The sequence below is a fragment of the Meleagris gallopavo genome, chromosome 21 (assembly GCF_000146605.3).
Source record: "Meleagris gallopavo isolate NT-WF06-2002-E0010 breed Aviagen turkey brand Nicholas breeding stock chromosome 21, Turkey_5.1, whole genome shotgun sequence".
In the NCBI taxonomy this organism is placed as follows: Eukaryota; Metazoa; Chordata; class Aves; order Galliformes; family Phasianidae; genus Meleagris; species Meleagris gallopavo.
The window spans coordinates 7,344,891-7,367,243 of NC_015031.2; the positions used below are offsets into that span (position 1 = coordinate 7,344,891).

General features: G+C 48.7%; 1 protein-coding gene across 1 annotated transcript; it reads left to right on the plus strand.

Annotated features, from left to right (window-relative positions):
* Positions 1-800: 800 nt before the first annotated feature.
* Positions 801-22,015, plus strand: DHRS11 (dehydrogenase/reductase 11). Its single transcript, XM_010722017.2, has 7 exons — positions 801-819; positions 10,909-11,118; positions 16,878-16,972; positions 17,218-17,347; positions 17,524-17,616; positions 18,531-18,596; positions 19,598-22,015. The coding sequence occupies exons 1-7, from the start codon at positions 817-819 to the stop codon at positions 19,637-19,639; spliced, it is 639 nt and encodes a 212-aa protein (XP_010720319.1). The 5' UTR covers positions 801-816; the 3' UTR covers positions 19,640-22,015.
* Positions 22,016-22,353: the final 338 nt, after the last annotated feature.

The following is a 22,353-nucleotide window of genomic DNA, read 5'->3' on the forward strand; positions in this document are numbered from 1 at the left end:
GCCTCGCCGGGCGCTGCGGGCTGCGGGCTCCCGTCGCGATGCCGTAGGAGCGGCCCGAGCAGCGGTGCCGGTTCCGTTCCCTGAGCCGTGTCTGTCCGGCGGGCTCACCATGCAGGGAGCGGGCCGGGCCGGGCAGCGTTCAAGGACACGTGAAGCGGCGGTCGGAGGATTTAATGCGCTTCGTTAACGTTAAAATAAGACTTCGGTCCTTAACGCGTTCTTTACTCCTCCGGCGAGCATCCCGAGAGCCGCCTCGCAGAGCTCGCGTGTTGCCGTAGGGGTGAGGGAGACCCGCGGGGCCGGCCGCGATTCGGGCGCACCTGTGGGCATCGCTGTGCGGCTGCGAGAGCAAAACTGCCGCTGCTGTTCAAATGAAGGCGGAGCTGAGCTCGTTTCTGCTCAGTGCTGCGCTGCTGGGGCAGGGAGGCTGCATCCCTTGCTGGTGCGTCCAGGGGGTGTGGAAGCCAGCTGGGAAGCAAATGAATCCGTGCTGTTCAATGAGGTTTAAGGAAGTACTGATGCCTTTTTTTTTTTTTTTTTAAGTATTGTTTCTTTTCTTTTTTGCTTGTTTGTGTTGCATGGGAAACTGGGATCTGACAACTCAGGGTCGGATGGGGCCATGGGAGGGCTCACACAGCTCTGCGGGGAGGAAAGCTGCAGGCGGTGCAGAGCTGTGGCAGCAGTGCAGGGCTGCTCTGTGCACACAGCACTTCTGCTGCCCTGACCCGTTGGGATGGTCCCGCTCTGCACAGCTGACCACACCGTGAATAAATTGCCCAAAAGACCCCGAGAAACAAAGCTTCCAGTGGGAATGAAATGGTAATGCTCTGACGAAACAGAACTTCTCTTTTTCATCAGTCAGAAGGATGCACACCGCTTGCAGGGAGGATAAAAATGTACTGATAGAACCTCCTGAGCTGCTCTCTGGGTTGGCTTTCCTTGGGATCTCCCAGCGGTTCGGTGCTGCACACAACTCAGCCATGTGATGCATGATCTCTCTGGGTTGTTTCAGTACACGGCTGTGCTGAGCAGCAACTGAGTGCTCACCTCTTGCTGCTGTCATCTGTCAAGTGCTTGATTTAAACAGTGAGGCTCGTGGCTGGCCCTGGTTGGTTCTTTCTCCCAGGCTCTCAGGACAGTCTCGTGTTTGCAGCCATTTGTTTTGGTAGGTGTCTGGGCTATGTTTTGCTCCGTTGCTATTCTGGCTTTATTTATGCGCAGCGTGTGTCCTTAATGAGGAAGAAAATGCCAGAGATGCTGCTTGCTGGATGGGACTGGAGCTCGGGGTGGCCCAAGGTCACAGTGGGACGGCTCCGTCCCTCATGCTGCTGCAGGTGGGGCTTCTCACTGCACCTTTGGGAGATCTGTGTGTGATAACCAAGGTATTCTCCAGGAGCCTCGCCTAATTTTTTCTCTTTAGAGATGTTCAGGCCTCAGATTTGAGCCCACAGTAGGACTTGGGACTTCGGACGTGTTTGTATGAACAATCTCGGAGAGCATGGGTAATATGGAGGAGCCTGACCTGTGGGCTGCTGCCCATGGATGGGCTTTGAGCACACGAAACAGTAGGATGGAAATGAGAGCATTGTTCTTTTCCCTCAATTAGTTATCGTGTAACCATGAAATACACTCATCTGTTACCTCTGGCTACTGTTTTCTAAGCTGTTTGTTGGCACGTTGTAGGAAGGCGTCCTGGCAGGAGCTGTGGTGGGATGAGGAGGATGTGCTGCTTCTAGGAGGGCTTTGGTCACAAAGGGCAAGATGGAGTGGTGAGGGGCTGCAGGGCAATGGGAGGATGAGAGTGGTGCTGGGGGGCTGAGAGCTTGGTGCTGTGAGGTGTGGACACAAGGGGTGCTGGAGCATCTCAGTGGTAGGTGCTACAGGACAGAACTTTTTGCTCTCTTAAGATTGAATAGTTCATTAAATACTGCTGTAAATAGCGATGTATGGAAGAGCGCACCCAGAAAAATAAACCAAGGCATCTTGAGATGGGAGGAGTGCAAATAGTGATATTGAAGAACAGGGATATGGTGCTCACTTTGTAGCAATGAGCATAAATTGTTTTTTTTTTTAATTGCTGTGCGCTGGAGTCATCCATTTCAAGGAGAGGTTGCAGGAACCACTCTACATGGTGGCTTTACAGCCTGCTGTAAACGACTGAAAGAGTATGCAGTCTCATGGGGAGCTTAACATGGGCAATAAATGCTATGTCAAGATTTCTTAATCTCTTGGAAAATCAGATAAGGGCTCGAGGCAAGATAACGAGGGAATTGCAAAGCTGTGGTTCTGGTATTAAGCCTGTGTCATGACTCCAGTGCTCCTTATTTGACTTCTGAATTGTTTCTGGCTCACGGGCAGTGCAGCAGCCTTGTTCTGTGCTATACAGAAAGCTCAGATGGAACCCAGCACTGTGCTGTGGCGTTGCCTCTTCTTTCCAAACTGGGTTTGATTTATTTTTCTCTCGGTTCACCCCCATTATCTGTGCAGGCATGGTGACAGTTCACTTCCCCTGTGTGGCTGTGTGTTTGAGCTGCAGTGCTGACCCCTGTGCAGCCCTCACGCAGTGCTCAGCCCGGCCGGTTCCCCACAACGGCCCTTTGTTTGACCCATTGTGCCGCTCTGCAGCTCAGTGTGTGTGGGCCAGCAGTGGTGGCTCTTGGGCTACAGTCAGACTTCGAGGAGCGAAATACAATTAAAATGATTTTACTAAATTCCTGCACACCGGGAGATAAGTTGGGTTGAAAGCTTGCTCGAAGTGCAAAGCCTGGAGTTGTTAGCAGCTGCCGCAGACTTCTTGGCATGTGGGCTTATGGAGTGCTCTCTACTCTTCTTTGTGTATTTCAAGTCAGAAGCGAGCTTAAATGCTCCATGAATTAGCCCAGAGCTTTTTGCAGATGAAGCTGCTCCCCATCCGTGGTGGCTGTGCTGTCAACCACCAGCTGGGGCTGCAGTGTGAGCTGCAGCATCCTATGGACCAAAGGCATCACATCACTGGTGGTGCCTCCATCCCACATCTCATGGCCTGAGAGCAGCTCTGGACGTGCCCTGTGCTTTGGAGCACAGGGAGGTGTGAGCTGCAGTGGGACAAGCTGTGCCTGCAGGGAGCAAGCCCTGTGTGCTGTGGGGCTGCCACTGCTTTGGAGCGCACCAGAGAGATTTAGAGATGGATATCGTGTGGTTGTTGTTATTGAGGAGATGATAGAGCTGTGCAGGAAGCAATAAATGTTGCTTGAATTACAAGGTTTAACTGACTGATTCTAATGCATTTGTGACAGTTATTGATCAAAGGTAACATTTATAACCGGGGACTGCGTCCTCAAGGTTAGATCTTGCTCAAGAAATAGCCTTTGATAAGCTGAGCTGTTGCTTGCAGGCTGGAGCAGCCTGGCCCCTGAGGAGGCGAGGGCTCCCTTCACTGTGTCTGTGTGGGAGGGGGAAGGGACAGATGCTATACATGTCCCCTGCAGCCACTGCACGGCAGCTCTGGCCCAGGCTTTGAGGGTTGCTCTTGGCCTCGTGGTGCTTTCAGGCAATTGATGTAAAAGCCAAGTTGTTTCATAGCAGGTGAGTGTGGAACGTCACTACGTTGTGTGAGTCCCCAGGCAGGAGGTTGCCTGGTTCCAGCATGTCCTGTGCTGTGGCCTTGCACCGTGGGGGTCAGGCGGAGCTGTGCACGTCCCATCCATCCCTAGGGGCCTTCGGCACGGCCTGGCCGAGCTGCTGGTCTGCGAGGGGACCCTCAGTTATTTTTAAGGCAGCGGTTGCAGGTCTCAGCAGGATAATCCTAAGGCAGATTCTGCTTGTGAATGAATGACCTTCAGAATCTCCTTGGCCTCTGGAGGGGTAGTGGTCACCGTGATTCACAGGTGCTGCCACCGCCACTCATCCCTGACCAGATCCTTTCCTGATAAAATGAGAGATCCCATAACCGCCGCTCTGCACAGCGGGGATGAGTGCTGAGCTGTCTGATGACTTTCCCCATCTGTGAGGTGTGGGGGGAAAGGTTGCTTTAAAGCTGCTTCCATTAATTCTCCCTCCCCTTAACGTGATTTGGAATTGTCTCATTGTGTGTTCTGTGCGCTGGGGTTTGTTAATGGGCAAAGCTCTCCAGAGGTAAGGGGGCACTGAGGATTTGACCCCAGCTCCTGCCAGCATCCCTGCGAGGAGTGCTGCTGCTCATTTCCCAGCCGATGCTATCTCTCGCTCATCCTGGTCAGTCCTGTATGGATTTAAAGCTCAATCTTGTTGCATGGCGTGAAATGCGATGAGAGTGGCAGTGGAGGCACAGGACCTGTGCTCTGGCTCTGCTCACCAGACTTTGCTCTCTGTTGAGAATCAGCCGCAGCCCTGCTGGGGCTGGTGGCTTAGCTCAGGATTAGCAGCGGCGCGGATGTGCCCGTGCTGATCCCTCTGTGCCCGGTGCCTGGCGTCGTGCTGGCGGCCCTGCAGGCTCTCGGTCACAGTGTGTGGCACCCACAGCCACGCTGCCCCCACTGCTCGTGCTGCAGTGTGCCCGAGCCTTCATCTCTGGGCTGTAAATCCTCATCACGTCACAACTCAGCACCTGCACCTGAATTTTACTGCTGGGGGATATTGGAGAGCCTGCGAGGGAAGGCCTGCTGCAGTGCAAGCATGTGCTAATCTTTCTTTTCAGAAGAGGATTCGTTCAGGATTACACAGGTGCAGAGCAGAAGCTGATGAGACAGATAAAGGCGTGGAGAGCGCAGCTCCTGCCCAGTCCTCGCGGTGCTGTGTGGGCAAACACCCAGTCCTGCCTGGCTGGAAACTGAAAAACAAATTGGGCCACGGAGTGCTGAAAGTGGGAGGCCGGCTGTAGGCTCTCGCAGCAGGGATGTGCTGCTGCTTTGTGGTAGCGAGGGGTTAGTTTTGGCCAGGCCCTGGAGAATTCCTTGGCTGCTTTCCCCCCAAAGGAGCAGGGTGTGCTCAGGTTTTCCTGGCCTGGATCCCTGTGTGAGGAGCTCGGAGTGCACTGTGGGGTGTCTGGGGCTGCTTCAGTGTCCCACAGGTGTGGACAGCAAGGCTGGGAGCAGAAAAGCTCCGGGAGAGCTCATGGCAGAGATGTGGACAGGCACCTGCTGCCCTTGTGGGTGCTCCTGCATCTCCTGCACAAACGCGGCGATGCATTTGGTTACAAAGCGTGTAGCACAGAGATGTGTGCTGTTATCTGCTGGGTGCGGCGATGTGTGTGCATGTTGCCTTGGCGATGTGCGCTGGAGCAGGCGGCGATGCAGCAAGATGCACGAGCTGTCACTCTGCGTGCAGAGAGGCACAGCTTCCCACTCCCCACCTCCCCCTAAGCCCCCCTCCGAGGGCTGCTGAGGGCCGGAGCGGCTGTGGGACAGCAGCTGCAGCCTTTGCGAGGGCGTGGGAGCGCTGAGGGAGGAAAACATCCACGTGCCTGGCTGCATGGGAACCTGCTGTTCGTGCTTTGGAGCTGAGAAGTGGGCAGGCACCCACCATGCTTGTTTTAGGATAGTCATAGCTCAGAATAAGCGAGGAATATTGCTCTAATGAGCTGTCATAGTAGTGGCAGTGCTTCTCCTCCGCTCCCGTCTGCAGCAGTGTGATCTGAGCAAGCACCAAAAAAAAGTGCCTTCAGCCTTGACGTAAGGAGCAATTGTTGGAATGACTTAAGGTAACAGGAGCTTCCAGGGTGATGGAAATACAGTGATTTGGCTTGTGTGTGCAACACTAGAAATTTAAAATTAAGTGAGCTAGGAAAAAATGTCTTGAATGCTTAACTGCTGAAAGGTACAGGGAGCAGTAGAGGGCTCAGAGAAAGAGCAGCACAGCTCCTCAGCCCTCTGGGGGCACTGCTAATAGCAGGAGGAGGACATGACTGCACAACCAGACGCTTCTTTACCCGGGAACCTGGCTGAGATTCCTGAGCTGAAGCCAGCTGAATGGCTCTTGGGCCTCGTCCTAGCGGTGGACAGGAGACAGTGTTCATGGGACGGGCTTGTTGTGTGACCCAAAGGTAGGTGCTGCTACAAGGTCCAGCTGCAGAGCCTGGGTAGCATCCAGCATGAGATGCTGAGGTGTCACTTGGTGCTGATGGAGGGCACACTGCACCCTGGGTGCCCATCCGTGTTGTTTCTCACTTCTGGGAGCAGGGAAGATCAGAGATGTTCAAGACATTTTCCAGGCTTGTATTCCCTTCTCTTGTATAAAGTGGGATCTGTTTTCTTGGGATTATTTATGGAACGTGCTGATTTTGTGTGCTACCTTTGCGTCTTTGCAAGGTCTGTAAAATAAGTACATTTAGAGTGCTGAAGGATGAAAAAATAGAGGGACCTCAATTTTCTCCAGGTTTTGAGCTTTTTCTTTCCTTTGGCAGTGCTGAGAGTTTCTGGAGCAGCATAAAAATAATTCAGTCTCCCTGATTAAACAGTCTGTGCTTCAGATGCACTTCGGGCAAACAGTCTGAAACCAGTGCTTCCTCCTTCGTACTGGTGCCCCCAGCTGAGCTCTGCATGTTTGCTTTTCCATTTGAACCCTATTTTCCATGCTTTCTTATCCCTACCATTCTGCCTTGTTTTGGAACAGAAGAGGATATGAGCCGAGGAGCAGCAATTTGCAAACAATAAGTAAAAAGCATTGATCTAAAGCTCAAGAGAGGTAAGGAGAATCACTTTACCGTTTTATTCATTTAGAAAGTCCTTTGAGACTCCTGTGGAGGCCCTGTCTGGGGACCTGATGCCATACAAAGGGAGCTGGAAGAAATCTGAGGTACTGATCACATGCAGACAAAAAGCCCCAGGTCCCCGGCTGCTCTTGGGAGGGTCTCAGTGCGATTATCTCCCTTTTGCAGGAAAGGAATCTGAGCTCTGAGTCTTGCCTTTGGTCACTGAACTCACCATGGAAATGGCTGGAATAAACCCCAGCTTTATGTGCTATTCGCTGTTGCACTGGTATTAAAACTTAATTAAAAGAAGCTTCAAAGTTGCCAATCAGTAAAGTGAAAGGATTTTTAAGCCCCCAGCTTTCTTTTACAAGTGTGGTGCTGTTCATTAGTTTTTTTTCTCCTTCATTTCCTTTAGATAGCAAATGTAATTGGGGTGACTTTAGTTTCTTTCCACTTGGTTTCTTGGTACAGCTCCATATTTAAGCATAGGCTAAATCAGTAGGATGCAAGTACCTGTGATGAATGGCAGGTCAGATTAAAAATTACCTAATGGTTTCTGCTGGCTTTAATCTCTCTGAACTAAATGTGTCTGAAGTTAATAGGATGGTTTGCCAAATAAAGCCCGACGTGACGCTTTTCTTTTTTGCCTCCCCTTAAGAGTCCCCTGAAATGTTTATATCAATTAGTTTTGTAGAACCATGTCACCAGGACTGAATGTAAATGCATGGTGCTGTGCCCTCTGTAAATGTCTTGTGCACAAAGAGTGTTAACTCTTGGAAGAACAAACCGAGTCCTGATGTTTGGAAATCATCCATTAAGTGTGAGGCATCCTTTCAGCCCTTCAAAAGTAGACAGCTAAATAATGTGTGGTAAACGTCACGACCAGGGATTCTTCTCTGTCCCACTTGAGTGTAGGTGTTGGGTGCCTTTTTCATTTGCTCATTCCTTCGTTCAGTGTTGCTGAGGATTGAGATAAATCACGGTGGTGTCAATGGAGAAATTGGGCTGTGAGCAGGAGGTGCATTGTGGCCTGTGCATCTCGTGTGCATGCTGCCATTTTGGCTCACTGGTCCTCACCAGCAATTTAGATGCCCAGAGCAGAAGCTGATCTTTCCCAGCTAGCTTGAAACTCCACGAACACTACCTGGAGCTGTATGTGCACCAGAATTACGGGGCTAGCATCAGTGGTAATGAGTGACTCTCAGTTAAATGTTGTAACCTGGGCTGTAATTATTATTCCTTTGTTGTCTCATTTTTGGCTGAGCAGTGCCAGCAGCCCCATCTCCAAGCAGGTGGAAGTGGCGTGGTGCGGAGCTGATAGAGGTGCTGGCTCTGGGCTGGGTTGGTGCTGTGATACACATCGCTCTCAAGTTGCTACTGAAATCTAGGAAAGCAGCTTTTATTTCTTCTTTGCACATGTGACTTTTCTTTAAGTGGAACGAGCATTCATTGAGGGGCTTAACTGTTGCTCTGGAAAAAAAAATAAATCTGCAGGCTCCCTAATTAAGAGACTGCCTTTACGTGTGTCTACGAACTGAGCTGTGGTTGATGTTCCTTTGAAGCGCCTGTGATGGCTTTATCTGGAGATGTGTGCAGCACGTTCAGCTCAGCCTGGTGTCAGCGCTGCTCAGCGCTTCGTTTTCAAAGGGAATTTGTTAGCATGAGTGCAGCCTGAGAGATGAAAGGATCCGTGCTGATTCCCATTTGAGGCGGCGAGAAACCATGCAGGAAAAGCAGGGTCTGGGGAGCTGTTTGTAGACAGCTTTCTGTGGTTGGTGGTGGCAGGGGAGCCTTGCTGGGTGTCAGACAGAGCTTTCTGGTGGTGTATCTGAGCCCTGAGCTGAGGAGAGGTGTGCAGGATGGCTAGCAGCTCCTTTGCATGCCTCCGTACTATGGCATGTGGTGTATGGGCCCCTCCTGCCTCCGTCCAGGAGTTGTTCTGAGAGCTGCACCGAGTAGCAGAAAGTGACAGCTGAACATGGAAACGGAGATATTGAACATGGCAGCTCCCTCTGGGCCGCACATGAGCTTGTCTGGCCTTCCCCGGCTGTGTCCCTGGGCTCTGTCTCCTTCCAGCCAGCTCCCCTGGCACAAGTCCTCTCACAGGGGGTTCGCTTGGATTCCTCGTGCTTGTATTTATCTTTTAAAATCATTGCTGTGACTTGGGGAGGAGGGGGGTGCAGCAGGGCTGGGTTTGGCTGCTCTCTGTCTCACCTGAAGGTTATGAAGGATGTGAGGGAGGGCAGCCTTGCCCTGTTTTTCCCACCTGTAAGTTTGCAGGAGCAAGGCCTTATCCCTGCAGTACTTTCAGCATCCTCCAGCAGCCCTTCATTCTGCTTATAATTTCCTAAATGTCACTCTTGCAGATTTTTCCCAAACTGTTTTCTAAAGGGTGCGCTTTGATCTTTAAAAATACATATATTTTTTTCAGACGTGACCAGCACATAGCCAACAAGATTGCACACACGGCAAGGTGAAACCAGCCCTGAGAGAGTGCAGGGTTGGTTTGGTCCTGGGGGCACCTTTGTTCTCTGTTGGGCAGAAATATTGCTGAGCTCAGCTGCAGTGGAGCTCTCCTGAGAGCAAGATGCTGTTGGGATGCATCGATCTCCGGCTGAACTCGTTGTGCCTGTCCTCTCCTGGCTTGATGCTGTGACAGCAGTAATAATTCCTGTGCTGCTGCATTGCCTGCACTGAGCTGTACCAGAGGGGCTGTGGCTGCAGGAGAAGGTATTTAGGCTCAGGACGGTTTCAGCTTGTGGTCTGAGATCTGTGGAAACCTGCAATCTGCTGCTGAACGCTGAGCATGGCAAACCAGAGGGGCTTAAACTTGTAGTCAGGAGCTTGCATCACCTCTGCCTTGGTCTTAGGGATTGAGAAAGGTTGAAAATCATTTACCAAGCAGAGCTCTTTGTGTCTTCATTGCTCTGAGGCAATGTGTTCTGGATGCTGAGAGGGAGAGTGGTGTGGGTAAAACTTTGCTGTGAGGAGCTGATCACCAAAAAGAGCCTCTGGAAGGGCTGCGGTCAAGAGAACATTTCAGGGCTCAATGCTGGGAGTCAGGTCCCGATCTGCAGGTGGATTTCCCCCCCTTTTGGACATGGTGACCAACTTGCCATCCTGCCTCAGAGTGAACCGATGCCAGTCTGATTTTTCTTCCCTTCCAGTTTCTCTCACGTTCCATGTTGTTATTTCCTTTGTCTGATGTTTGTCTGGGTATCTGGGTATCGCTCTGGCCCCGCACCTTGCAGCACACAGGCCTGGGCCCGGCCTCGCTCCGGTGGGCACAGCGGGTTGCAGGCACCTCGTCAGGCGGGGAGGAGCCGCACAGCCCCTCCAGCAGCAGAGCTTCATTGCACCCACTGAGATGTCACATTGGGGACAGTGCTGCGGGCGGTGCAGTTTGAGTGACGCAGTGGACGTTTGTAGCCGGAGTCCATCTCTGTGGATCCCAGACATCACGTGGCCCCGCCGTGCTGGAAGCTGTCACAGTCTCTGCTGTGACACATCAGAGCTGAGATGCTGCTTCTCGTTAGCATCAGGGGAAAGGGGCATCGTGTGGAGGGTTTGGCTGCATCGTTAGCATGGGGCTGTCAGCGGTGCTCGGCCTTTCGTTTGCTTTATATCTGATACGAGATCTGGAGGCTTGGGATAACTGTCGGTAATGGCTGATGAGGAATTGCGGGGCATGTGGTTGCCATGTCCTTCATCCCCTCGGCGGTGTGACAGCCCTGCAGCATGTCAGCCCGGTCCCACAGCAGCATTTACTGGTGGTTTGCCAGCACTTGCTCACCTCCAGCTGTATGGCTTAGCACAGTGGGCAGCACAAGAGTGTTCCTTCTTTGAAAGAAATAGGTTAACACATTAAAGCCAATGCAAAGCTACAGTCTACAAACATCCATTTGTAATAGACTGAGCTCTGTTGCTGAGGCCACCACACACCTCCTGCAGCATTACAGGCCACGGGGGAGGCTGCATCAGGCTGAGCTTGCAGCCCTCAGAGGTTCCAGGAATAAACTCTAGCCCCTGTTGTTTCCATTGCACTGTGAGGCTCATGGTGTGCCGTGCTTGGATGTGCTGCAAACATTGTGCCTCGGTACCGTTTGCAGTTCTTTGGTACTGCTCTCATACAAGTACATAATCACAGTACTGCTTCCAAGCAGAAGTCACCTCTGCTTTGCTTCCAAGCAGCTCTGCTCTCCTGGGCCTATCCCCAAACAGAGAAAGCTGATGGATGTTTTCTTCCTTTCTCTCTTCCTCAGAAATTGGCAGCTGAATGCCAGAGTGCCGGCTACCCTGGGACCCTCATCCCATACAAGTGTGATCTCTCCAACGAAGAGGAGATCCTGTCCATGTTCTCTGCCATCAAGACCCTTCACCAGGGAGTTGATGTGTGCATCAACAACGCGGGGCTGGCGCGCCCGGAGCCTCTGCTCTCAGGGAAGACAGAGGGCTGGCGGACAATGATAGACGTGAGTAGTGCTGTGGAGAGCAGGAGCTGTGTGTGAGCAGTGGCCTGGGATCCCCAAACACAGCCGTAGGCGGGAAGTAGATGAGGGACCAGAAAATATTTTTTCACATTTCTATTTTTTATTTTTTAATGGGATCGCTTTCCCATTGACTTTCCACTTGTTTAAACTATGCTCAACTTATCTAGATTGCATAGATTATTTTCTTTCATTCACCAGCACCGTTGTGCCCATCTGTTTTGGGCATGGAGCTGAGGACCACTCCCCCTCTGGCCCTGACATGGCTTTGTGCTGGCTAGGCAGGAAGTGGAAAGGCATCATGTACTGCTGAGCCACACGCCTTCACCCTGGAGCATGAAAATATTCAATACCTTCAGTAGCATTTTTCCTTTAGATCAGTGTCTTTCTACAAAGTGATGAGCCTGGCTTTTTTTTCCCTTCAGAATAGGAAATTGAATACCAAACACTGGCTTTTGTAGCTAATCCTGTTAGTTTTAGCAATGGGTTTTAAAACAGGCAGATTCCTTTTGGCTTAAAAAGCTGTAATGCTTTTGTCTTTGAAGCTTCATTTTCTGCCTGTAATCTGGTTAAAGCTCAATACCAGCAAACCCATTTCATCTGCCAAACAGAGAAACAGTGCAAATTGCTCGTGCCATTCACAGGCAGCACTTCTCTCAGGGCGTTGCTGCCCTGAGGTGCTCCCGTGCATTCTTTTGGGACTTGTCACTGTGGGGCAGCCCTTCTCTGCACACACCTGGCATCCACAGCTGTGGGACATGTGCATGTTTGTGTGCTGTTGCCTTGCAGCTGCTTTAGGTAGGTTTCCCCTTGTATGCTCCATATTTTTGTATGTGAAAGCATCATCTTCACGGGGAATAGGATTTGTACTTGTGCCTTTGAGTAAACCACAGTGTCTTTGTAGCAGCAATATTGTAGTGAAGGAAAAAGATGTCTGTTTGAAAAGTTGTTAGAAGTTACAGGCTTGGGGCCCCTGTGTCTGACAGCAGAGCCAGCCTGGATCTGTCTGCCCCATGGCAGCTGGTGGCCTTCCATGGCCATGCAGTTCCAGGGGCTGTGTAAAGCAGAACAGGCACACAGAGGCCTCAGACTCCTGCTGCCAGAGTGAGAGCTGCTGTATTCTGTCTAATTAAGTTCTTGTTAGGATGTTGGCTGCTCTGCTCACTGCTGCGATTGCAGCCAAAGCAGGCTCTGCTTGGCTTTGTCTGCCCAGCCAGGCTTTTGTGGGTTGCCCAGCCCGGGTCACTGCACCGACGCATCTCCCTGCTCCCAGTTGCCATGGAATCTTTAAAGAAAATTAAGTGAAGTGTAGCTGAGGCTGAGTTGGAATAAAGCAGGGCACTTCCCAGCGTTGTTTTGCTGCGAGCCTGGCCCTGTGGGTCGCCTGCACCTTGTCCTGGTTGCTGTCATTCTGTCTTGTCTGGAAGCTTCAGCGTGTTGCTTTGTGTCACTCATGCTCCCTTTCCTTTGTTCTTCTGACCTTTTGTTCTTTCTGAAGTGGGCAGGCTGAAGCAGGGATGAGGCACTTGTCTGCTGCCTTCTCTCTGTGCTCCATTCCTGGAGCTCAGCTGGGAGCACTCCCTTCGTCTCATCTCCCACTAATTTTCAGGAGCGAGGATTCGGAAGGGGATCACCCTGTAGGATACGCTCCGTGCTGGTATTTGTGGTGGCCAGAAGTGGGATTTGAGAACCTGTGGGGTCCTCCTCCTTGTGGGCACTGCTGTGTGTGCCCTTCGGAGCTGCTTTGTGATGATGGGTGATGTGGCAGGAGAGAGGCAAGGTTTCAGATCCCGGGGGCAGGTTAGGAATCTAGGCTGGGGGTATGTTCTATTCCCAGAGGTGATGTGCACCGCTTTGTCTGCACTCACTCGCTTGACAAAATTGCTCTTGCTGTTTTAGCCTAGGGAATAGGCTGGGACACCTAAGCTTCATGTACTGGTCCCTGGGGTGGCAGCAGGGTCTGGGGAGGACGGATTTGCACCAACAACTCTCCCTGCTGCAAACGCCAGCCCGGGGGAGAGCTCACCACATCCATTTCTTCTGTGTGCTCTGCAGATTTCAGGGTCAGAACGGGGGAAAGCTGCCAGCACCTTTCACGAGCTGCTGACCAGGAGCAGGGAGGCTTCTTCCAAGGGTGGTTTCTGGAGAAAGGTGTTAGCGAGCAGCGTGCTTAGAAATGTAGCTGGAGAGCTTCTGTGTGCTGCTGGGCTGCAAGATGGGGAAAGTTTCTAAACAGCCATCAACGCATTGATTTGGGAGGCATTAGGGCTTTAAATTAAAGGCATTTTTTTTTCTTTTTGTTAAATTGATTTTTCTTTCCATGCATTTTTTATGAGCTTTGAGGCTGGCTGTCTCTTTTCCAGGCTCCTCTCTCAGTATACATCTAGCAGTTGAAGTTGTGTTCTTATTTACTTATTCCTCTTCTTTAATGTTCCAGTTCCTTATTGTCTGGTATTTGTTCTAAAGGGAATAATCTCCAGGAGTTTATTCTTTTTGGTCTGCAGGAACCTCAAGTTAGGAAAATCACGTTCCCACTGCTGCTGAGCAGTGCTGAGCGCTGTGCTGTCAGATAGCAGAGTCTGTGTGTGCAAGAAAGGGAGCATTTTATCTCAGACGTGGTTCTGAGCCCTTCATCTTTTGATTTACAGCTTCCCCCTCTTTTCTCTCCACTTGTTTGTGAGCCTGTGCTTTATGTCAGGCTGGAGCAAAGTCCTCCGGCTGTCCCCGATCCCGTGCTGTGTACACACTGACTTGGGGCTCTGAGATCTGAGCAGCTCCTTCACGTTTTGCCTACTGACCTTTATAGCCAGGAATTCAAGCTGAACTTTCCACTCGCACTGTTCCAAGCACAAAGGACTGCAGCACACATCCTCCCATCGCTGAAGGCACTGAATGGGTTTGATTCTTGGCATTATTCACTGGCCAGTGAGGCTCTGTTCTTCTTGCTTTTATGTACCATCTGTGCATGGATGTGTGTTCTGTAACCTGCATTTGTGTGTGTGCTTAGGAGCTGGGATGCTCAGTTTGATATCTTTAAAAAACACCGATTCTGGGAAGCAAAGTGCTCAGCACCTCCAGAGATTGAATCCTTTATGTTCTCCCAGGCTGACAATGGGAACTCATTAATTACTACAACGTGCCCTTATTGTTTCTGTTGCATTGGCAAACACATGCCATGGTTGCAGACCTGCTTTGTGCAGCATGTGTGAACTCAGAGTGCAGATGTATTGACCATCTTTTCCAAGAGACCTTTGAACTTATTGTTCTTAAAATAGAAACGTGCTGAAAAATGTCTTGTGCAGATATTTGCAACAAAAAGCCTTTCAATTGTTTTCTAGAATTGATGTAGCCATAGAGCCTGCTCATTTTCCAGGCATATTTTTATGTTCCTGAGTTGCCTGCTCTATGTTTTGAAGTGGGATAGGGATCCCGAAATCCTGTGGGTGCTTTCAGGAGAAGAGCTGCCTTCCAGCTGGTTGTTTTGTGTCACTGCGGTGTCTTACCGTGTGGGCTCTGGCCTTTCCCATGTGGCTGTTGATTAGTATCTTGCTTTGCCAGTAGTTGTCAAAATGTTGTAACTGCCCACGCAAGGAAGCATCGCTGGGTGTGAGTCACTGTGCTGCAGCCTGGCTCCATCCTGCTGTCAGGCTGATGTTACCCTCTAGTGGCCCATGGAGATGGAGTGGAGCGGGCAGTGACTGCAGCAGCGATGCACTGCACTGAGGCAGAGAGGAAAGCAAAGAGGAGAGATCTTGGGTTAAAATTACTTTTTATTTTATGATGCTCGAAGTTGGCTCTCCACTCGGTTGATGTATGAGACTGGAGCAGCTTACTCCCACTCTCCTTGACTTTTACTGTGAAATCCACAAGATTTCAAGTGCCCTGCCTGTTCTGGGCTTTGCTCCAGTGCTGAGGTGCTGCTTCTGCAGACATGTCTGCAAAGTTGTGATTCTGTTTCTTCCTTGCACAGCCAAGGTAAATCTTCAACCTGGTGCTGGGGAATTATCTCTATGGTTCCAGGTACAATGGCTGAGATATCTGGCAGTGACTGTGTGCTCAACCAAAGTGCACTTGGATTAGGGTGATTACTTCACTTACTGTGTTGCCTGGGTACTCCATGTTAACATGGGATCAGATAAGAATACTATTTATCTATGCAAAGGCCAAAACCCGTAAGCATATTTTCTGTTAACGAACAGAAAATAATGACCAAGACAAAAGCAATGGCTGAAGATCCTTCAGCTGTCCCCAGTCATCCTTCCAGTGTGCTGCTCAGTAATCACCCCTCTGAAATCCATCTCTTTTTGCCTTTTGCTTTCTAGTCTCCCGAGTAATGTTATTCTCCTGTGACTGCATTTTTGTCCTTTTGTGTTCCCAACTTCTAGCCCTCCCCAGTTTTTGTTTCTAAGTTTTATGGAGATGACAGACAGTTTCTTGCTGTCCACATGACTTGTTTCCGCTGCTTCTCCCGTTTATAGTTACACCTGACTTCTGATTCATCAAAAATTTACTTCTTCCTGGATATTTAGTGCACAGTAGTGCTTTTAAACTTGCCTGGCCTGCTTGCTTGGTTAAAAAGTGACATGCCATTAGGTAGGGCCTGCCAGCGTGTCCTGCACTGAAATGGTTTTATCCTTTCTAGAGGGCTTCAGCAAATACTTTCCACCTTTTGGCCACTCTTTTGAACATAAAGCACTATAAACTTGAGCAGTTAGCACTGCTGCTGACATGGCTTGCTCATTGGTCTCACACATACCTGTGGGTGCTTGGTGCTCTTGTATTGCAGGTGGGGGAATTTCCGTATCTCTACTTTCCTGGAAACTTTGAGTGTGTGTTTTATAGCCAGCAAATTGTCAATCTGTGCTCTAAAGGTGGCACTTTGCAGGGGTGATGTGACTTTAGTATAATTGAAACCACATCATGCTGGGCAGTGGTGGTTCAAAGAGCAAGTACTTAGAAAGCTGTGGGTTGTGTGCTAAAGGATACATCACCTTTTCCTTCTTTCCTTGGTTTACCCAGTGGAGGAGGATGTCAGCAAACAGCATGGCAGATCAGTGGCTTTCATATCTCAAGGGTTCCTAGACCCCTTGAGCCCTCCTCAGAACCACACGATGATCCTTGGCTTCATTTGTGCATGGGAAGCTCTTTGGCCATGTAGTTTGCAGTGCCTAAGAGTGCCTGGCTCCCTGACAAGGCGCTATCTGGGGATTTCCACTTTAACTAGCTGACCTAATTACCCACTGCTAGCGTCCTATCGGCTCTCCAAATCCTGGTGTGCTCAGTGCTGTATGAGATAATTTTGTCTCCTGGAAGGACTGCTGACTGTGGGGTGTTTGGGGCTCTCTTACCTTGCACACAGCCCTCACACTTGCCCATAAAACTATAAAATCTATTTGTTTTTGGCAAAGGCCAAGGTCTGTCTCACAAAACAGGACCTCTGTGCCTCTCCTACCCAAACCCTTTATTATTGCAGCCCTTAGCACAGTTGGAATATAATGTGGGCTGTGGGGGTGTGTGTGTGCAGTGAGGTCTGTGTAGGTGCAGTTCCCTCCTCTGTTGGTGCTACTAGGACGTGCTATGCACTGGGACTTGTGGATGCGACTGCACTAACGTATGAGCTGTGCAGGACAGGGCTGCATTGGTGCAGCTTTGCTGCAGGCTGATCTTTGCTGTGAGGAGGTCTTGGTGGGAGGCTCACAGGGCCTGGGCTGCTGGTCTTAGTCTCCACTTCTCTTGTCCCTCAGGTCAATGTGATGGCTGTAAGCATCTGCACCCGAGAGGCCTATCAGTCCATGAAGGAGAGAAGCATCGATGACGGTCATATTATTAACATTAACAGGTACACAGGGTGGGAATGCAGGATCTGCCATGTGGGATTAGAGCAGAGGAGCTTTCACCTTTCTAGGTGGGCTGATGGGCACTCAGGGGTGTGAGGGGTTTCTTGGGATCATGATGGCTGATTTTTCCAAACATTTTTTTGAACCTCTGCTTGTCTAAATACAGCAAAGACCGAATATGCTGTTGTTTCTTTCTCAAGACTGCGTATCTCCCTCCTCAGCACTCTCCTTTCTGCTCTCTCCTTAGCATGAATGGTCACAGCGTTGTGCCACAGTCAGTGGTGCATTTTTACAGTGCCACCAAGTATGCGGTCACAGCACTCACAGAGGGGCTGAGGCAAGAACTCAGAGAAGCAAAGACTCATATACGAGCTACAGTGAGTACTGGGAGGGTTCTCCCTCTCTGCTGGCTTTGTGGGTGGCAGAGAGCTGGGAAGTTTTGTGGGGCAGAGGTCTGGGGTTTTTGCTTTCGTTCTTTTTAGTTTGTTTTTGGTTTTTCTTTTACTGAAGGAGAATTACAAATCCTATTAGGATGTGCTCTGCTCTTTTCCAGTGTATATCTCCGGGACTGGTAGAAACGGGATTTGCTTTTAAGCTTCATGATAATGACCCTGAGAGAGCTGCTGCAACCTATGAGAGCATTCGGGTAGGACATGGAGATATGGGAACAGAGAGAAGTGGCTCTGATCGTAGTTTAACAATCTTTCTCCTGGCTAATTGCACAAGATGCTATTTCTGCAGAATGCATAATGCTTTCCAGAATAGTCAGCATCCTCCAAGTCAAGTCTTGGCACTCAGATCTCAGATATTGCAATCATATTTAAACATTGTGCAAATTCTCGTTCAGGTTTAGTTTCTCATTCTCTGTATTTTTTCTTACTTTGATGTACCTGTAAATAAATTATCAGTCAGCTTTGAAATTTTGCAGGCTGTGACTTCTTTATTAAAGAGAAAATACAATACACAAACATGTCTGAACAAGGATGGGCAAGAAGTGTGTGTTGTACTGCAAGCAGCTGTCCTAGGATTTCTTGCTCTTCTCTGGAATTTTTTTTGTAAGGATGGCAGTGCTTGAGCTGGCAGAGCTACTGTGCCAATAGTTTGGCGAGTTGCTTAGCCACACTGTAAGCCAGTATAGCTCTTCTATCCATCCCCATAGTGCCCTCTTCTGCTGAGCAGCTGCTCATTTGCTCTTTGTCTGATTGTACAGAGACACATGTCACATATATGTGACACATACGTACAGGTATGTCTTCTCAGCTTCTTAGAGAGGCATTGTCTTCCTATGTTTTTCTGCCCAGCACTTGAGAATCTTAGATCTAGCAGACACCTCAAAGCATTTTGCAATGCTTATTCATATCAAACAGAAAGATCAGCACCAGACACTTCCTTTATCAGTTTTTTAATGGATTACTTTTATTCTGCTTGCTTCCATCTTTTTTGATATGCCCCAGTGACACTGTTGAAACTTGTTATTGATGGTTATGAAGGGAGTGTGATTTTATGGTTAATTTTTCCTAATGTGTTCTTTGTCTTAGATTCTTTTCTCTGTCTTCCCAGTGTCTCAAAGCTGAAGATATGGCTAATGCTGTCATATATGTCCTCAGTGCCCCACCTCATGTACAGGTAAGCTGTGGTTGAGTTTAAGGACTCTGCTGTAGGTATTTAAAGGAGGAAAGAGTAACTGGTGCCCTGATATTTGCTAATCAGTATTGCAGCTGCCATGTCAGCTGTGTGCTTAGTGGAGCTGGGGATTAGTAGTAATCACATTTGTTTACAGTTCCCTTCTAGCAGCTTTGGGACCACGCTGCTCAGGCCACCCACACCCATGTATCCATCCAGGATTGCTCTGAGTGCAGAGAAGGATTGTGCAAAGCAGGGGGAGTGGGAGGAATACAGGCATGTCTTGTCCCTTCTGGACAGTGCCATCTGAGATTTGCTGACTGTCTTACAGCTGGTTCAGGTTCTGCCAGTTGCCAAATGTGTTGGGCTGGATCCTGCCAAGGTGCTTCTGCTGCCAGAGGGACTTCTTTCCTGGGAAACAAGAAATAAGTGACCAGCTTTGAGCTGGAACCAGGAGGAGGAAAGAACGGTGTCAAAGTTTAGGGTGTTGACTGAGTTGCTGTTGCAAAAGCAAACTTTGATCACAAGATGCTTAGCAAATCCATAGTATGATCTCTGCTCCTTTGGAGCAAGGTGCAACCATCTTGACGTTAGATCAGTCTAGAAGCACAGAAGCTGAAGGGTCCTGTCTCTAGTGAAGCTGGCCTTCTTGCCTTAAGAGCATGAAAGGTTCTCCTGGGGGCTGATGTGGAGAGGTAAAAGCAGTGCCTCTGTTTCATTCTCTGAGCAGGTCCATGCTTAAGACTTGATTATAAACTTTTATAGTTCAGTATCATCTCATACTCTTTTCTGTGCATTTTTGCTCTTTTTTCCTTCCTGCTATAGGCAAAAAAGTTACATTCACTTTTATTTCTTTATAGTATCTCAGCTAAACAGCCTTATTTTTAGTTGCAGGAACTTCCTTTGTGTGCAGCTTACCACAGTAACAGTACACATGCGAGTACACAGTGCAAGGTTTAAAATATGTCAGTGCTGCAGCAAAATCATGTGCTGGTCTCTTCTAGATTGGAGATATACAGATGAGGCCCACGGAACAGATATCATAGCAAATGAAGAAGACTGTGAGCAGCACCGTGTATCCACTCCACTTGGAACCCTCTGGCAATGTGGGGTTTCATCAGCTGGCTAGCAACATTTTATTCAAGTACCAAGGATCGTGTTTGAAGAATTATTTTTCTCTCCCTCTCTCTCAGCTGGTACTGGTACGGAGCCAGTTTTAAAAAAAAATATAGAGAGTAGTGGGTCTCTTTCTCCCTACTCCTTTTGGAAACTGAGTCAGAGTAAAATGTATTTGAAAATAATGCAGGGAAGTGGTTTCTGGAAGATTGTCTCCAGGCTGGCTTATTCTTCTTTTTGCTTTCTTTTCAAGGTTGGTTTGATTTTATTTGATGTCTGGACATAGGTGAAGTGGCACAAGGTGTTTGCCAGCTTCCATGTGCTTAGGGTTTGAGATTTCTGGTGGATGTCATCCATTTAATTTTTACGTTTCTTCTCATCATTTTGATGCTTCTTTGGTAACGATGGATGTGATATTTTCTTCTGTCATATCCCACTGCCCTATAGCCAATGTACAAACTCACCCTGCCTCCCCACACCCTCCTTTTGCATTCATATGAATTGTGCCTGCCAAGTTTGAGGAGGTGTAAATGTGTGTGCTTGCTGTTTCTTTCTTTCTAGGTAAGTAGGTAAATAGTTTTGGGAAAAGAACCTGTATTTTTTGCAGGTTAGAATGATCTTCTAAGTGGCATAGGTACAGTAAGAGTGAGTTGTTTGGTATTTTTAATAAAAATTAAATGTGCTGTCTTGTGACCACCTTTATCCTTGGTATCATCTCCCAGCACTCTTGTTGGTTTTCTGTATGTTTGATATTTGCATGCATTGATGCTTTTTGGAAGTACTGATCGGTCTTTGAAAGATGTATGATGCTGTTTAAATGCTGATCACTCTTAAGTTGGAAATATTGGAATTTTGTTTATATGCAGAGATACAAACTCAGAGAGAGAGAGAGTGAAATGAACCACGCTGAAGCTGTCCAAAATGAAAAGATATTAATAGGGGCACTTGCCTACAAAGCAGTAGGTGAAAAGTCTGCTTTGGATCTACTGGTTCTATGCTGGTGTGGCCCCATTGTTTTGCTCTGGGTTTCCTCTAAATCGAGGGAGGGGGGAGTTAGCCCCCTGGCTGGTACATGCACAGCTGGAAATGACTTCAGTTGTTTTATTTACTCTTACAGTGTGGCAGAAACATACCTGCATGGAGCCCAACTTGATTTGGCGCTGTTAACGTGCATGTTGCCTTAAGACTGCAGTCTCTCTCCTGCTGCACTTTGGATTTCCTCTAGTACTTCAGCAGGTGAACACCTTGTTGTAGGTGGAGTGGGTATGATCAGTTGATTTGAGTAGAGGACTGAGAGCCAGAGAAACTTGGTTTGGATTGTTTTGCTTATGCCAGTGTAGCTCTGTGGGAGTTCGTTTGTGTTACACCACCATAAGGGAGACCAGAACCAGACCACTATGTCGTGAATTTCAACTCCCCGTATAACCTTGGGCAAGTCGCTTTACCTCTCTGCCTCAGTTGACCCATCTGTAAAATGGGGATAATAATACTTACCTACCTCACAGGGGTGTTGTGAGGACTCACAAGCTGTTTTGTAAAGCACTTTGAATATGAGAAGCGCTATGTAAGTGCTGAGTGTTGATATGAAGTATTATTATTAATTAAATCTCGTGATACATAGAATTCCTTGTGCCAAAGGTGAGCAAGCATGGAAGGCTATAAGGGGAAAAGTGGTAAAGCATTCCTTCGTAATGGCAAAAACAAAGGCCATTTGGCCCTGTTCTTTCCATTTTATAAATACACTCTCATGGTGTGTTCTGTCCCTCACGAGTTTCTGCTAGTAAGTACATGTAACCTTGTGTCTGGATTTGGCCTTTTAATTTACTCTGAGTGAAATTCATGCCCTGTGGCAAAGTCTTGCACTACGCTGATGCACTGCCCTCCTCCACGTAGCTGAGGCGGTGGCTCTGTGTAGGTTCTTGGTACAGAGCTGACTTTCACCTGCAGCACCGAGTTAGACTGTGTCCTGCAAGGGCAGCCAGTCCAGGTCTGCACACAGCCAGTGATGCTCAGTGCAGTGGAGAAAGCCTGTGCCAGCTGGAAAAGCTCTTCAGCCTCTATGCTGCTGTGGTGCAAAATCCAAAGGCCTTTTGCTAAGGAAGGTCCAACCCCAAACTGTGATGTTCAGCTATACTTAATATGAAAACTCTGAGTGTTTTCCATAGGTTTTCTTTCACAAGAGCTTGTTTAAATCAGTGCAGTGTGCACTGTTTTGTTTTGTTTTTTTTTTTAAAGAAAAGACAGCTGAACTAGAATCTGAGGGTCAAAAAAGAAAGAGTTGAGAAATTAGCAGAAAAAAAAAAAAAGGGCAAGGCTGTGGGAAGCACTGTTGAAATGGCTGAATTGTGGCTGTAACTGTGTGCGAAATTCAACAGCTGTTGAAATGAATGGCTGAGACAAGACCTGGCTTATCTTTCTGCTCTGCAGATGTAAGGCCTTGAAAAGGGGCCAGTGTGGACAGTCACTCCTTGCAGATGCAACTTGGCTGACCTGCAGCCCTGGAAGTGTTTTTTCTCCATGAGTGTTTGTAACATTTGCACATCTTTAAAACATCTCGTCCTTGAAATGGTATCTATTATGTTTTTCCGTTTCAAATGAGATCTTGGGGGATGATTTTTTTTCTGCCGGATGACTTCCTGCCTCT

Bases quoted from the DNA above. Each gene is read 5' to 3' on its own strand.
- DHRS11 (XM_010722017.2), top strand. The intron at 17,617-18,530 runs GTAGGACATGGA...CTGTCTTCCCAG, and splicing joins CAACCTATGAGAGCATTCGG to TGTCTCAAAGCTGAAGATAT. The intron at 18,597-19,597 runs GTAAGCTGTGGT...GGTCTCTTCTAG, and splicing joins GTGCCCCACCTCATGTACAG to ATTGGAGATATACAGATGAG.